General features: G+C 38.3%; 1 protein-coding gene across 2 annotated transcripts in view; it reads left to right on the top strand.

Moving 5' to 3' along the window:
* Nucleotides 1-10,032, top strand: part of LOC127410272 (mitotic checkpoint serine/threonine-protein kinase BUB1-like) — a 65,539-nt gene extending 55,507 nt beyond the window's left edge. The window contains exons 22-25 of one of the 2 annotated variants that reach the window (XM_051645457.1): nucleotides 1,358-1,515; nucleotides 4,393-4,570; nucleotides 8,322-8,428; nucleotides 8,891-10,032. In XM_051645457.1, coding sequence (XP_051501417.1) covers nucleotides 1,358-1,515; nucleotides 4,393-4,570; nucleotides 8,322-8,428; nucleotides 8,891-9,086 — 639 coding nt within the window. In that variant the 3' untranslated portion in view covers nucleotides 9,087-10,032. Of the gene's footprint in view, nucleotides 1-1,357; nucleotides 1,516-1,908; nucleotides 1,983-4,392; nucleotides 4,571-8,321; nucleotides 8,429-8,890 lie in introns of those variants that run through there. The other variant, XM_051645458.1, reaches the window with a different exon arrangement.
* The last annotated feature ends 7,177 nt before the right edge of the window (nucleotides 10,033-17,209 follow it).

The raw sequence follows: 17,209 nt of genomic DNA, 5'->3' as shown, positions 1-17,209 counted from the left end.
CGACTCCCATCTCTAGTTTTTGGTCACATCTGATCGAAAACAAGCTGTCTGACTCATGACAACAGCAAAGTTTAAGGTGGTTATAATGTGTCACGGTTGTTGCAGAGATGAGGACCCAAATGCAGAGTTCAAAATCAAAAATACTTTAACCAAAACAAACTCCCACGAGCGGGAAAACATAAACAACCCCGAAGGGGACAAAGGGTTATCCAGGCTTGGGGCAGAAGGGGACAGAGTATCAGGACCGACTGGACCAGGTTACGGGAACAGGGATTCAGGACCGACTGAGACACAGGAAAACATATACAGGACTGACTAGATAACAAGATGAACTGGCACTGGACCGCAAACACGAGGAAACTAAAATAGGGAGAGAAATCAAGCGGGTTAATAAAGGGCAGGTGTTACCAATTAAACAATGAGCAAACAAGGATGTGGGGTGTGACGTAAGACAGAGAAGCATGCGGCGATACAGAAACAATAACAAAGCCGCATGTTCTTGCAAGAAGGCAAAACATCCGATTGGCATGAGTGCACATTGCCAAGACAATGAGGCGATATACACTCATGCCAATCGACAAGCAAGACGAGAGAAGACACTTGTGTGAAAGTTCGGCCACATGCACACCCGACACCTTACTGAAGTGACTGAACCTCAGCACAAACATGAAGACAGCTCGTGACCCAGGCACACGGCGTAAAGCAAGTTCAACGCGCAGACGTGAGAGACAGACACAAAGACCGACATAGATTACTGAAGCGAGTACATGCAGCCAAGATGAGCACGATGCACCCACGTCAATAACAGACAGACAAGGAGTATGAATGTCCAGGTCCAGACCCAGACCAGAACCGAACTAGACAAGTCAGGACCCAGACACCATACTCTAGACATGAAACACAACAGACAGAAGAGCACGCGGCAGGGAATATAACCGAAACCGCGCACTTACACAAAGACAGACATGAGCGGATAATGCCACGGTCCTGTCAGACCAAAACCCAGACTGACAGAGTGACAGGACCGTGACAATAATGCATAATTTCAAACACAAATCCAAACCTGCATCAAAATCAATATATTTTTATATATGCTGTCTTGGCATGCCAGTCCTCAGAGATGGGATATTGTTTTGTTATTTACGTTAGGTAGTTTTTAAAAATATATATATATATTTTGTGTCGTTATAGTTTTTAGTTTGATTTTACTTTTTTTTTTTTTTTTTTTTTTACCAAAAAAAATTTAAATCAATAGTTTTAGTATGCAGTAATAAACTTGATATGGACAAAACTTATTTTCTGAAATATTTTAAATGTGAAAAGTGAACTGATGTGTTTTCCTGTCTCCTCCTCCTAGAGTGCTATTAATCTGTATAAGAGCCGCAGTGAGAAGGTGATGCCTCAGCCTCTAGTGCTCTACTTCACTGTCTGCATACTGCACATGGTCGAGCAGCTACACCAGACCAACATCATACATGCTGACATCAAACCTGACAACTTCCTTTTGGGAGAGAGGTACTTCGATCAAATAATGAGTCAAGGAAGAGATGTTAAAAATTGTGACCGATATTACTTTTACGTTTTTCAGTGTGATAAATGAACCAGGACAAGTCAGTAGCTGCGTTTCCATCAAAATGTTTAGCATTTTTAATGCACATTTCTGAAAATTCAACAAAAGGCAATGCAAAACATTGCGCATTTCCATGAACTGTAAATGTGCATTATCTTGAAGGAGCACGCCTTTTTGTCATGGATCAGCTGTACGACCTCTTTGCTTTGGGGAGAGTTGTATTAGCTGTAATAAAGCAATTGTACGTTATGATATTAAATGCTGCCGGGAGACATGGCAGAATACGTGCAATAGCTCACATAATGAGGGCTCAAATGGCTATTCCCTTTCGCCAACAGCCTCCATATACCTGGGAGCACCTGAGCTCAAAACAGTTCTGGTGGATTGTGAGGACCCACTTTAACGACGATCGGTGGGTGAAGCTCTTCCTGACTAACCAGGGTTACATTTGAAGAATTTTGTGCCATGGTCGGGCCTTTCGTTGAGCCAGTCACATCAAGCTCTCGCACACCTATACCATCTGACGAGCACATTGCCATCACGCTTTACAAATGGTCATGAAACATCATCGCTCATGCAAATAAACCGTTTCAATCACTTTAATGCGCATTTTAACTAATGAAAAACTCTAGAAAATCCACCTCCTAGTGCATTAAATTTTATGCGAATTTTGAGTTTATTCGCATATCAAGTGTTTCCATTCAGGATTTCTTATGCGCATTTTGAAAATGCGCATAAAAATAGTTGGATGGAAATGCAGCTAGTGGTATACAGTATTCTGTTAGGACTGAGCCATATATCGAATATTCACTATATTATCGCAATGATTTTGATTGCAATATAAAATGAAGCAATATTGCTATGATTTTGATTTTAATGCACTTTTTATTTGACTACTTCGATTCCTAAAGAGAGTTATTAGACTAATTTCACAAACATTGAAGGCTGCACCGTTAATCAAAACAACATCATTAATGGCAGTATTGCGATTTAATAATCAATGTGATTAAATCGCAGCCTTTTGCAGTATAATAATTCAACTAATACATGTTCTGTGAGATTCAGAGTGAACGGGTGAAGATCTTTCCTGTGTGCACGCACAGCGCGACTCATGATTCATAAGTTGTTTTTCAGTAGTCTGAGCAGTTGTGAAAGCAACATGCTGCAGATTCACACATTCACACAATTAAAAACATTTGTAACCAATATGAGTTGTTAAATAAAATCTATAAACGTGACACCGTATCACAGAAAAGATGACTGCGCTTGACCAAATTTGAAATGAGGAACAATGTAAACCATTAAACACTGCTGTTACTGCCAAAATAAAAGCTCCAGGTGAATGGGAAGTATATAAGAAATACATAAAACAAATCTAATCCTCAAAATAATAATAATAGTAATAATTCAGTATTACATTATAATAATAAATATGACTAGGTCACATACTGGTAATAATATTTCTGTATTATAATAATATTTAACTGGGTTCCAAAAAATAAGTCAAGATATAGTTTTTGCACACCTTTCATTCACAATTTTTTTTTTTTTTTAAATATATGTTGCTAAATATTGTTTTTTATACTGTATTGGTTGTATTGGTTTCATATAAATGAAATGTATTAAATGTAATTCTTCCTTGTGTTCATTTAGTGCAAAACTATGAAATTGTGATTCCACTGAAAAAAATAATCACTTTTATGCTAATTCAGAGCAAATACTCAATTATTGAGATATATATTGAATATAGGCTGAAAAATATCGAGATATAATATTTGTAGCCATATGGCCCAGCCCTATATTCTGTGCAGTACATTCTGTTGTATAATGCACATATTGGCAAATGTAGTAGATCATCTGGGTATTCTATGCATACAAAAATAATTTACATACTGTGCACAGTATACATGCTATATAATGCAGTAATACTGCCTCATGAGGGCAAAGCACAACACTGGCAACACTGAAACTGAGGGAAAATGGCTTTAAAGTTAATTTGTATGAGTGCAGATTCTGTAGTTGCTGCAGTTTTCACACACGGTTTCTCTGAATCTGAGCATAGTTGAGCTTAACCTGCCTGTCACAGGACAGATCGTAGAGAGTCTAATGGCACTTTTCCACCACGTTACGGTTCGACTCGACTCTGCTCACTTTACTTTTCTGAGCTTGCTTTTCCACTGCAGTTTAGTGCAGCCTCAACGTGGGTGGGATTATAGGCTGATCGTCATAGTTGCGCCGCCTCTTTGCATCGCCCCATCCAGCTCTCGTTGGATCCTCTCCTCGGCTACTAACGAGAGGAACGTCTGCACCTCGTTTATTGACCACGGCGTGGTTTTGCGCACAACCATTTCTTTTTACAATTCGAAAGTCGCGTGAACAAATGATACTGCTATAGCTGTTGCTAACTTTAAAACTAGCGGGGTGATGTCCTGTGTCACAAATCCAGTGACGCTGGTAGTGACGATTCTCTCTGACCAATCAGTGATCTGCAGGGTTTTGACGTCACATTTAGTATCGGCTTGGCTCGCTTGGAACCTCGACCGAGGTGGTACTAAAAAAAGTACTAGGTACTATCCACAGTGGAAAACCTCCAAAAAGCAAGCAGAGTCGAGTCGAGCTGTACCGTGCAGTGGAAAAGCCCGTAAGAGACACAATTTCAGAATCAAAGGCAATTATCACAAAATGTGTAGCTACTGTGTTTTGCCTTTGCAGGTCATTATGATAGAATATGCCCATCAATGCACATCTGCTTTGACCCAGACTGATGCAGTCCCAATGATTTCCAACGAAGACGAGTTTTCTTCTGTTCTTCTCTCATTCAGGTTTCTGGAGAATGACTGCTTTGAGCAGGATAATCTACAGCACGGTTTGGCTCTCATCGATCTGGGTCAGAGCATTGATATGACACTCTTCCCAGAAGGCACTGTGTTCACTGCCAAATGTATGACATCAGGCTTCCAGTGTGTGGAGATGCTGAGTGGGCGACCCTGGAACTACCAGGTAAACATCATCCAGGGTTACCTCGGATCCTTAAAGTCTTAAAATGTCTTAAATTCAGTTTTCCCAAAATTTAAGGTCATAAAAAGTCGAGAGTCACGTGGCGCCATGCGGGGGTCGGACGTGTGAATGGTGAGGTCTGCGCACTTAGCTAGTTTTTCTTTCTTTTTATGTCATAAACCGGTGAGATTCGATACACCCTGCTACATAACTGTTCTATGACGTCAACATGTCAAAGAATTCAAAATCCTTGGGCTCTGGAGATATTAAAAGACACTTACGTGCTCAATCTGACACCCCTGACAGGGCCGGAGACCAGGGACTCAATTTGGATGGTGCGGCGGGAGAAATTCAACGTCAGCTGTCCAGTATGTCTGTAATGCTGGCGAAGGTCGTGGCGGACTTGGAGGATCTTGCTGTAATATGTCGATCGATTACGGCGATGGAGGCGAAATTCACTGAGTTGGTTACAAGAATCGGGGACGTCGAGAAACGGATCGAATATATGTGGAGACATCGGAGAGGGAATTAGCTGCTAATCCACTAGCATCCAAAGCAGATTTGGAACACGTTTGGGAAAAGCTGGAAGACCTTGAGAATCGTAATCAGCGAAACAACATCCGAATTGTTGGAATTCCTGAGCATGAGGAAGGCTGAGATATGGTGAAATTCCTAGACGAGCTCTTCCCAAGTCTGCTCGACATAACAGGCCATAAGCTGGAAATCAAGCAAGCTCACAGAGTCCCGGCTCAGCGATCCACTGAGGGACACAGGTCCCGATCAATTCTGGCCAAATTTCTGAGATCATCCAATAAAGATCTTGTTACGCGAGGCGAGGAGTAAAGGAACACTTTCTTGGAAGAACCACAGCATTTTCTTGTTCCCAGAGTTTGCAAATTCGAGAAGAGAGAAACGTGATCGATTCAAGGAATGCAAGAAACTCTTACATCAACGGAAGGTCGCTTTTGCACTGATGTTCCTGGCCAAATTAAGAATAGAGACTAAGGATGGCCGCAAAGTATTTACATGTCCCCAGCAAGCAATGTCCCTCATAAAGTCAATGGAGTAAGTTATTTTGTGGTTCTCACGTTGCAGCCAAGGGAACCGACTCACTGAACATCCACTTGATCGTCCGAGGAAGCTGAGCACCATTTTTGTTTCTTTTTGTGCTGGTTCCGCCTAGTGGCTGGAGTTTGTTTTGTGTAGCAGCACTCCTTCGGGACAGTGTTGTGGATGAATCTGCATGTTCTTTGTGCTTATGCCTCTTATTGGTTGGAGTTTGTTTTGTGGAGTATTTCTTGCAGGACATTGGAGTGATTGGGTCATTTGTTGCACTCATGTAGCAGTTGAATGGGCTGGCTCACTGAACATTCGTTTGACTGTCCGAGGAAACTGAATGGGCTTTTTTTTGGGGGGGGCTGGAGTTTGTTTTGTGGAGGAACACACCTTCGGGACAGTTATGTGGATTAATCTACATGTTCTTTGTGTTTATTCCACCTATTGGCTGGAGTTTGTTTTATAGATTATCTTCTGTTGTGCAATTCTGTCTTACAAAATTTGTATAGAATCACCGGATTTGAGCAATCCGATGGCAAAGTTGTCGCGGGGCTCTCGTAGGTGTACATGGACTGATTGAGTTTAGAGGGATGAATGTCTGTTGGCGCTCTCTTGTGCGGGGTTAATGCGCATGTTTTTCTTTTTTCTGTTTGTTTGGTTCAGGGGGAAGTTTGGGGTTTGATTGTTGCACTAATGTTGGAATGTGGTCTTTATAATTTTATTTGACACACAATTTATTTTTTCTAATATGTCAATACATCAGATGTTAATTTGAGTGGATTGTCTCTCTCCACATGGAATGTGAATGGGTTGGGGCACCCCATAAAAAGAAGGAAGGTTATTTCTTTTCTTAAACGTAAGAAATATGATATAGTGTTCCTTCAAGAAACACATCTTTCCCCGCACGAAGCGGCAAAATTTGGGAAGATATGGGGTGGGCATGTTTTCTTTAGTGCTGGCTCAAGTAAGAGCAAGGGAGTCATTATATTGGTAAATAAACATCTACAATTCAAATGTCTCAAACATATTAAAGATAAATTGGGAAGAGTCATTATTGTTTTAGCAGAAATTCAGGGGCAAAGGTTGATTTTGGCTAATATTTACACACCTAACGCTGATGATCAGGGCTTTTTTATTATAGATCTTGAAGGGATGTTACAAGCCGCTGGCACCCCTCATGATATAATATTGGGAGGAGACTTTAATTTATTGGACTCAATCCATGATCATAATGAAGCAAAAGTGTGTAAGCCCCCAGAGCAACACTGATGCTTCACAGGATGTGTAAAAAATCTTGGTCTTACAGATTTTTGCAGACTTTTGAACCCATCTGGTAGGGACTATAATTTTTTTTTTTCATCAGTCCATAAGATTTATTCTAGAATAGATTTTTTTTTTTTTTATATCTAAATCCCTCATTTCATCTGTTGTTGATTGCTCAGTTGGAAACATCTTTGTCTCAGATCACGCCCTGGTGTGTTTAGAGGTGCTGCCACATATGGAGAAAAATAAATCATATAGTTGGCACTTTAATGTATCCCTTTTGCAAAATCCTGAATTCCAATGAATGTTAAAGGCTGAAATCAATGTTTATATGGAGACAAACTGGTCTTCAGTATCCTCTGTGGGCGTGGCTTGAGAGGCACTTAAGGCGGTTCTTAGGGGTAGGATCATACAGTATGCCTCATTCACCAAAAAATCCAAAGCACGATAACTTGTGGAGTTGGAAGGAAATATTAAAAGTGCCGAGGCAGAGCTGAAGTGCCGAATGTTGTCTGATGGCCTCCGAGAATTGACCCGATTGAAATACAGATATAACACTATTTTGTCGTGGAAAGTGGAGTTTTGGCTATTCAGGGCAAGACAGTCATACTTTGAGTCGGGGGACAAAGCAGGGAAGCTTTTGGCTAGATATATAAAACAGAGAGAGTCTTTTTCTACCATTCCCTCAGTGAAATCTGCTAAAATATTTAGCTCGGCCATTGATATTAATAATGCTTTTGAAGAATTCTATCTTGATTTCTATAGTTTCACGTCTTCGTCTACTGATGAAGATATTAGAAACTTTGTGGAACCATTCCACAATAGTAGGGGTTAAATGTTGATTCAATGTATATATGTTGTGTTTTTATTTTTTTTAAAAAAATTTTTATTGATTCGTAGATGTATAAAAATTAATTGGAAAAAAAAAATACAGAAAAAGTTACACATTTCAGCTTTAATTGACCTACAAAAAAAAAAAAAAAACTCTGCAGCAACCCTATCATCCTTTAAGCCTTAACAGATATTTGGAAATGGATGCAGTGTATTGTGGAAATTCTTTGCCCATTTTGTTAGTGTTGGTGTATTTTGTGCAGGTTTGATGATTGGATGGTACATACTGTTAAAGCCCTTTCACACCAGACCAATGAACACTGAATATTAACAATGGATTCTTATTAGGGATGCACCAAATGGAATGTTTGCTTCAATATGAAAAACAGATAATTTATAGCTCATTGTGACCGAGACTGATAATTTCAACTTGTTAACCCTTTAAACTGGAGCTGCCAATTAATTGATTAAAAGTGACATGTTTTAAACAAACTAGGCGATTACCACAACTCATTTCTCAGTGTGTACGCATGTTTATCTTCAATACACATAAATGAGGTTCAACAGTTTAAAATGTAATTTTTCCTTATTTTGTTTCTCACAGACCGATTACTTTGGCATTGCGGGAACGGTCTATTGTATGATATTTGGTACGTACATGCAAGTTAAAAATGAAGGTGGAGTTTGGAAAACAAATGGAGTTTTCAAAAGGTAAGTGATTTGTTATTTGACCTTTCCATGTTGACTTTAATGTGAATGAAAATAAATGGCATGTACTTTCTAAATACACATTCCTTATTGTGTTATTGTGAGCAATTCATCAGTGTACATGATTCCAGGTACACATGTGGTCTTTGTAATCTTTCATCAAAAGTTTCTTCACCTCTGAATCTCCTCCCCCTCAACCACCTGTCATGTAAAAAACACTTTTCAGAGTACAATCAATTCCCAATGGCTAAAATCAAGTCCTGCCCTACACTTTTTTCATTGCAGAAATATGGCACATTACCGAAGTACAATGGCTTGCGAATGCTGCATCACGTTATCTTGAATTTCCATTACATCTTTGAACAGGCACATAAACAAGATGCATGACACACATGCAGATATAAAAGATAAAGTATTAGACTGCTCCTGCTGTTCTAAAGATGTTTTGATCCATCTCTCTCTCAGGAATGTTCATGCTGATCTCTGGCAGGACTTCTTCCACATGCTTCTGAATGTACCGGACTGCAATGCTTTACCATGTCTGCGCAGTCTTCGTCTGCGTCTGAACGCAGTCCTGCAGGAGAAATACAGCACCAAACTCCGCAGTCTTAAGAACAGACTGGTGGTCCAGATCCTAGAGTCTCGCTCCTCACGCAGATAAACGCACATCTGACTGAAAATGGATCTTGTTGAATTCCTGCTTGAAAGTTTTAGTTTGCTGAAAAAAGACAAAATGCCTCAGAAGGACACAGGCTTCATTTAACAATATTCTCACAAGCACGGGAGCTGTTTGTTGGTGGAATGGTGCATAAAATTATAGGGTCAAAACTGCATTAGTTTTTTCTTTGCCATTTGTATTTTATTAAATTGTTAAAAAAAAAAGGATAAATATGTAGATTTTTAATAAACCTTGTTGGATCACAAGCACACTTACTGTGAACAGTTCCTGTATGAAACACTAGATGACACTGTGGACAGATCAGTCTGATATAGGGTGATTAATGCATAACATGTCCATTGAATTTATCAACATCTAGATTTTAGATACAAATGTATGAATGTACAAGGTGTGTAAAAGTGGATGTCTTTGGTCCCCATAAACATTTCTTTGTTTTTGTTTGTTTTTTATATAATTTTTAATCACCTTTCACACTTTCAATTGAAATGTTCCTGTGGTGAAATGTTTTTAGTATTACAAATATTCCTTGTAGCCTGTCAATTAATATGAGGCCATAAAAGCTGTATGCATAATAATTGTCAAATAATTAGTGAAAAGCTGTTTAATAACCTTAACCCATTACATGCCAACTTTCCAAAAGTATTTAGCCCTTGTGTTGTGTTCGTTTTGTGCTGACACATTTTGTGCTCCTGGTCAAAAATGACTGTTTATAAATCTCTTATTTTGCATATATTATCACAAGATCTTGCATTAGACCTTTTTTTAAATTTTTTTTGTAATTATGACAGGTTTTGTACTCCTTTTTTAACATATTTTAAATATATATACAGGTGCATCTCAAATTAGAATGTCGTGGAAAAGTTCATTTATTTCAGTAATTCAACTCAAATTGTGAAACTCGTGTATTAAATAAATTCAATGCACACAGACTGAAGTAGTTTAAGTCTTTGGTTCTTTTAATTGTGATGATTTTGGCTCACATTTAACAAAAACCCACCAATTCACTATCTCAAAAAATTAGAATACATCATAAGACCAATAAAAAAAACATTTTTAGTGAATTGTTGGCCTTCTGGAAAGTATGTTCATTTACTGTATATGTACTCAATACTTGGTAGGGGCTCCTTTTGCTTTAATTACTGCCTCAATTCAGCGTGGCATGGAGGTGATCAGTTTGTGGCACTGCTGAGGTGGTATGGAAGCCCAGGTTTCTTTGACAGTGGCCTTCAGCTCATCTGCATTTTTTGGTCTCTTGTTTCTCATTTTCCTCTTGACAATACCCCATAGATTCTCTATGGGGTTCAGGTCTGGTGAGTTTGCTGGCCAGTCAAGCACACCAACACCATGGTCATTTAACCAACTTTTGGTGCTTTTGGCAGTGTGGGCAGGTGCCAAATCCTGCTGGAAAATGAAATCAGCATCTTTAAAAAGCTGGTCAGCAGAAGGAAGCATGAAGTGCTCCAAAATGTCTTGGTAAACGGGTGCAGTGACTTTGGTTTTCAAAAAACACAATGGACCAACACCAGCAGATGACATTGCACCCCAAATCATCACAGACTGTGGAAACTTAACACTGGACTTCAAGCAACTTGGGCTATGAGCTTCTCCACCCTTCCTCCAGACTCTAGGACCTTGGTTTCCAAATGAAATACAAAACTTGCTCTCATCTGAAAAGAGGACTTTGGACCACTGGGCAACAGTCCAGTTCTTCTTCTCCTTAGCCCAGGTAAGACGCCTCTGACGTTGTCTGTGGTTCAGGAGTGGCTTAACAAGAGGAATACGACAACTGTAGCCAAATTCCTTGACACGTCTGTGTGTGGTGGCTCTTGATGCCTTGACCCCAGCCTCAGTCCATTCCTTGTGAAGTTCACCCAAATTCTTGAATCGATTTTGCTTGACAATCCTCATAAGGCTGCGGTTCTCTCGGTTGGTTGTGCATCTTTTTCTTCAACACTTTTTCCTTCCACTCAACTTTCTGTTAACATGCTTGGATACAGCACTCTGTGAACAGCCAGCTTCTTTGGCAATGAATGTTTGTGGCTTACCCTCCTTGTGAAGGGTGTCAATGATTGTCTTCTGGACAACTGTCAGATCAGCAGTCTTCCCCATGATTGTGTAGCCTAGTGAACCAAACTGAGAGACCATTTTGAAGGCTCAGGAAAACTTTGCAGGTGTTTTGAGTTGATTAGCTGATTGGCATGTCACCATATTCTAATTTTTTGAGATAGTGAATTGGTGGGTTTTTGTTAAATGTGAGCCAAAATCATCACAATTAAAAGAACCAAAGACTTAAACTACTTCAGTCTGTGTGCATTGAATTTATTTAATACACGAGTTTCACAATTTGAGTTGAATTACTGAAATAAATGAACTTTTCCATGACATTCTAATTTATTGAGATGCACCTGTATATTGTTTTATTGATGGAAGCATTCATTGAACTGGGCTGGTGGAGGGCACTCCCTGCAGAAAACAAAAAATATATATAATTACGTAATAAATGAACAACCACTTGCTTGATCTGAACAAATTAGTTGTCATTTTAAGGCTTAGAATCTGGACTTTACAATGCATATAGCTGATCCTACCAATTAATAAAGAATTAATTTATAATTTATTAATAATTTTTTAATTTGCTGACAAATAAGAACTGTTTTGTTCTCATCATTTGCAAATTTGTTATCACAACAGTTATATTCAGAGTTGATAAAACCATAAAAAAGATGAGATTGCCATGTGTTATATATCGTTGGAAAGGTCTCAATTTGTAGAATGCAATGAATAAATGTGTTTCAGTCTGAGACCAAACTGCAGTGAGTTTTAGTGTATGAAATTCCCACAGACACACATAAATATACTGTAATAAATAGAAGTGTCTTTTTGTCACGTTTTTCCTTATTACTTCTTGAAACATACATATAACATACACAATGACATATTGTAACTTTCAGTAGATTATCCTGATTCAAACGAGCCCAAACACAACATATGATAAACAGATCTTGAAATATTCCTCAAAGAGTGTACATGGAATGATGATGCACAAAAGGGTGCTCAACACACATTGTGTGAGCATGTGTGCACATGTTCGAGGACTTCCACATACAGTATGTGCTCATTTAAAGGATTGGGATGTTCCTTAACACTTAATATTTCTATATTTTCGAATATTTTATTCTAATCCATTAATTTCCAATGGCCAGTCATTTTTGACGAGTGTAACAAAGTGAAATAAAAATAAAAAATGTAAAGAAAGTAGTCCAAATCTTTTGTGTTTTTGTATACCATATGTGAACAAAGGAATTTTATTCCAATCAGATTAACTAAAAAACAATACTGTAAGAAAAAAAAAGTTGTCTGGGTAAAAATGAACGGAACACATAAGGTTTAATGTCATCTACACCTAATAAAGATTTGAGAATAACAAGCCTTTTCTCTTTAGTTCACTATGTAGTTTCACTTCTGTCTAGGCCAGAATGGAACTATACAAAACCTGCAAGTCTGCCGCAGAGATGCAAATTTATTTAACACTTTAAATCTTTACGTTTGGTAACGGTATGTTTGCAAATGAAGACACGCAACCTTTGAGTTTGTCTCACTAGTCATTATGATGTGTAATCACACTGCAGTTGAAAGTTCCCAAATGACAGTTCTCATATGAAAATATAATATGCTGTGACTTTTCAGTGCACATAGGCACTGATTCTTTACCTGTGCATACACTTTGTGGAGGATTCAAATGCAGTCCTATATATGGGTATATATACAACAATAGTGATTAATATTTTCTCCATAAAAGATGATGGTATTTATTAACATCTGTATATTATAACTAATCATAAAAGGACAAATTAACTTTTGTTCTTTATTTTATTATTTTATTTCAGTTTTTTTAAATAGTAAAACCATTTCATATATATATGTATATATATATATAATGTAAGGTTATAGAAAAATGATGCCCTTTATATGGAGTTTCTTGAGTATTTGAAATGTTTTTTATGGCTGAAAAGTCAAGGGATATGTTTCTCATCGTATTTTGAGAATGACCCATATAATACATTAATACTATATATACTGTATTATATATATATATACACACACTGTATATACAGGTGCATCTCAATAAATTAGAATGTCGTGGAAAAGTTCATTTATTTCAGTAATTCAACTCAAATTGTGAAACTCGTGTATTAAATAAATTCAATGCACACAGACTGAAGTAGTTTAAGTCTTTGGTTCTTTTAATTGTGATGATTTTGGCTCACATTTAACAAAAACCCACCAATTCACTATCTCAGAAAATTAGAATACATCATAAGACCAATAAAAAAAACATTTTTAGTGAATTGTTGGCCTTCTGGAAAGTATGTTCATTTACTGTATATGTACTCAATACTTGGTAGGGGCTCCTTTTGCTTTAATTACTGCCTCAATTCGGCGTGGCATGGAGGTGATCAGTTTGTGGCACTGCTGAGGTGGTATGGAAGCCCAGGTTTCTTTGACAGTGGCCTTCAGCTCATCTGCATTTTTTGGTCTCTTGTTTCTCATTTTCCTCTTGACAATACCCCATAGATTCTCTATGGGGTTCAGGTCTGGTGAGTTTGCTGGCCAGTCAAGCACACCAACACCATGGTCATTTAACCAACTTTTGGTGCTTTTGGCAGTGTGGGCAGGTGCCAAATCCTGCTGGAAAATGAAATCAGCATCTTTAAAAAGCTGGTCAGCAGAAGGAAGCATGAAGTGCTCCAAAATGTCTTGGTAAACGGGTGCAGTGACTTTGGTTTTCAAAAAACACAATGGACCAACACCAGCAGATGACATTGCACCCCAAATCATCACAGACTGTGGAAACTTAACAATGGACTTCAAGCAACTTGGGCTATGAGCTTCTCCACCCTTCCTCCAGACTCTAGGACCTTGGTTTCCAAATGAAATACAAAACTTGCTCTCATCTGGAAAGAGGACTTTGGAACACTGGGCAACAGTCCAGTTCTTCTTCTCCTTAGCCCAGGTAAGACGCCTCTGACGTTGTCTGTGGTTCAGGAGTGGCTTAACAAGAGGAATACGACAACTGTAGCCAAATTCCTTGACACGTCTGTGTGTGGTGGCTCTTGATGCCTTGACCCCAGCCTCAGTCCATTCCTTGTGAAGTTCACCCAAATTCTTGAATCGATTTTGCTTGACAATCCTCATAAGGCTGCGGTTCTCTCGGTTGGTTGTGCATCTTTTTCTTCCACACTTTTTCCTTCCACTCAACTTTCTGTTAACATGCTTGGATACAGCACTCTGTGAACAGCCAGCTTCTTTGGCAATGAATGTTTGTGGCTTACCCTCCTTGTGAAGGGTGTCAATGATTGTCTTCTGGACAACTGTCAGATCAGCAGTCTTCCCCATGATTGTGTAGCCTAGTGAACCAAACTGAGAGACCATTTTGAAGGCTCAGGAAAACTTTGCAGGTGTTTTGAGTTGATTAGCTGATTGGCATGTCACCATATTCAAATTTGTTGAGATAGTGAATTGGTGGGTTTTTGTTAAATGTGAGCCAAAATCATCACAATTAAAAGAACCAAAGACTTAAACTACTTCAGTCTATGTGCATTGAATTTATTTAATACACGAGTTTCACAATTTGAGTTGAATTACTGAAATAAATGAACTTTTCCATGACATTCTAATTTATTGAGATGCACCTGTATATTTGTTGCATGCTGAATGGGATGACAGAGATTTTGTTTCTTGTGTAAAGCCATCATGCAGTTTTTAGCAGAGCAACATCTAGCCAGATTTTGACAACTGGCATAAAGTCTTGTCCATATCGCAGCTTATTCTGGCCAAGAACCGCCCACTTATGCAAGAAGAAAAAAGCAGGCATCACACTAGCTGACTACAAACAACTTAATTTTAGCCGAAAGTGTCACACTTGCCAACTGTTTTACTGAGATCTCGCTCTCTTCAGTAGGAGGTATGTCACACTTGCTGATTTATAATGGTGGAGGGGTAACAGAAATAACAATTTCCCCAGACTCTCTCTCTCTCTGATTCCCTCTCACGTGGAGCTCACCGACATAACAATTCCTCAGCCCTGTTGACAGCTCCACTATGAGTATAGTCCAGATACACTTTTGTTTAGTTTTTTACCCCCATAAAGGTACTGTATGCATTAACTACGAGGAGATAACATGATATTATTCTTGATTATTTTAATCGTTTGACAGTTCTAGAATTATGTAATAAAAAGGTTACATGGTGTGAAGGGGACAAGACCCAAGAATAAAGGCCTTTGCACACCAGAGGCATCCCAATAATGCGAAACAAATTGAAGATGAATGGCCCTTTTATAACACTGTTAGCACATTCATGCCTTTACAATAGGTGGCACTAATTGACAAATAATTTTACCAACTTTAATTAATTGTAAGGTAGGTATATATTTTTTAAATAGTAAAACCAATTCTTTTTTTGTTTTGTACATACAAGAATGTGATTTTTGCTTACATGTGGTTTCAGTTGGTTCTGAATTTGATCATTTTTGTGCAAACTTATTGAGTCATGAATCATAATTAAGTACTACGTGAACATACACAATTGTAATAGAGTGATTTAGGATGCGATTCATGTAGTAACTTTACCTTGTGAAAGTGCGTGATTGTGTATTTATACCATTGACGCTTGCGATGGAACATGTATGTCCATATGCATCTGTCAGTGAGTAAAGAAATTATTTTCTGTTATCATTAGTCAACCCTAGGAAAAATGCTTGGTGACTAAATGACTATGGATACACTCCGCATTTGTGATGATATGCGACTGAGTGCGATTGCTGATGAAAATGTTTAGATCAGCTTGACGTTTTGTCAGTTCTTCAGTAAACGAAGAAGCTCATTGTTTACTTGAAGAGGACAAAAGACCCCGCCTCGGCAACATAAAAATGTTTTTCAAACAAATTTGATGTGCTTTTCCAGATGCTGGAACCATGAACTTAAGAGGGAGTCCCGATGGTCAAGTGATCAACACCACTCACTGAGAGACACTAATGCGTGCTCCGGATCTCACCTACTGGACAGTGATTATGTAAATGAAGCTTTGAATTAAATTATATCAGGTAATTTAAATAATGTTGGTCTGTCAACACAGAAAACAGAACAAATAGATGAAAATGAGTATGTTCAAAATAAATAAGAACACATTATGTAAGGAATAATCAATGATATGAGACTGATTTCACAATGAAATTGGAAACAGTAAGTTGACTTTTTTTTTTGCTAAAATCAGTCTGTGCTTACTGAAATTCTAAACACTGCCCCCAGTGGCCTATTTATCAGAGACGGGCCACTTCTATTAAAATTAATGGGATCAAGTGAAATGCCAATGGTCAAGGGATATAGAAAGAAGTCCCTCCTTACAGGTAAAGAAGCTAATCACCTGTAGATACAGACATTGCCTATCAATCAACCCAAGAACTGGCATGTGCATTAGCTATACAGGCCGGGAAAATTTTGATTTTTAGCATAATCTGAGGTATAAAAAAGCACACTTTATGATTCTAGTGGTGTCAGATTTTACTACTGATTTAAAATATATGTTCTTTGATCGTAAACTTGACCAACCATTTTGGAGATTTCTGTCTTTCCCCATTCAAGTAGATAGGAGCTGTACTTGTATGCCGTTTGTTTACATAGAAAATAGCTGCCTGGGATGTCCACAGAGGGGCACCAAAAGCAAGCTGTAAAGCGAGTTATTTTCTGCTGTATGGGCTGTAATACAGTGAAGAGAAATTCATATTTTTTCAACTGAACCCCCAACAAAAACCCCAAACCTTAACCAAACTATCAGTGGAGTAAAAATGTAATGTTTGTATAAAAAATGCAACCCCAAATCACTCTTATCACTGATTATGCAAATGCAATTACTTCCTGGTTTCAACACAGGATCTGAACCCAGGTCTCCCACATTGTTGATGCAATGCACTTCCGGTCGCACCAAAGGGGAAGTTAAACACACTGGAGCAGATGCAAAAATGTCTTATAGGAAATTATGCTTGTTTACTGGAACTCTCAGAAATAACATTCCCATTTGATCATGTTGACAACAGACCAGTCACC

Source organism: Myxocyprinus asiaticus, chromosome 19, assembly GCF_019703515.2.
Source record: "Myxocyprinus asiaticus isolate MX2 ecotype Aquarium Trade chromosome 19, UBuf_Myxa_2, whole genome shotgun sequence".
Taxonomy (NCBI): Eukaryota; Metazoa; Chordata; class Actinopteri; order Cypriniformes; family Catostomidae; genus Myxocyprinus; species Myxocyprinus asiaticus.
Note: the sequence above shows the minus strand (reverse complement) of the source record. Positions and strands in the feature narration are given on the sequence as shown.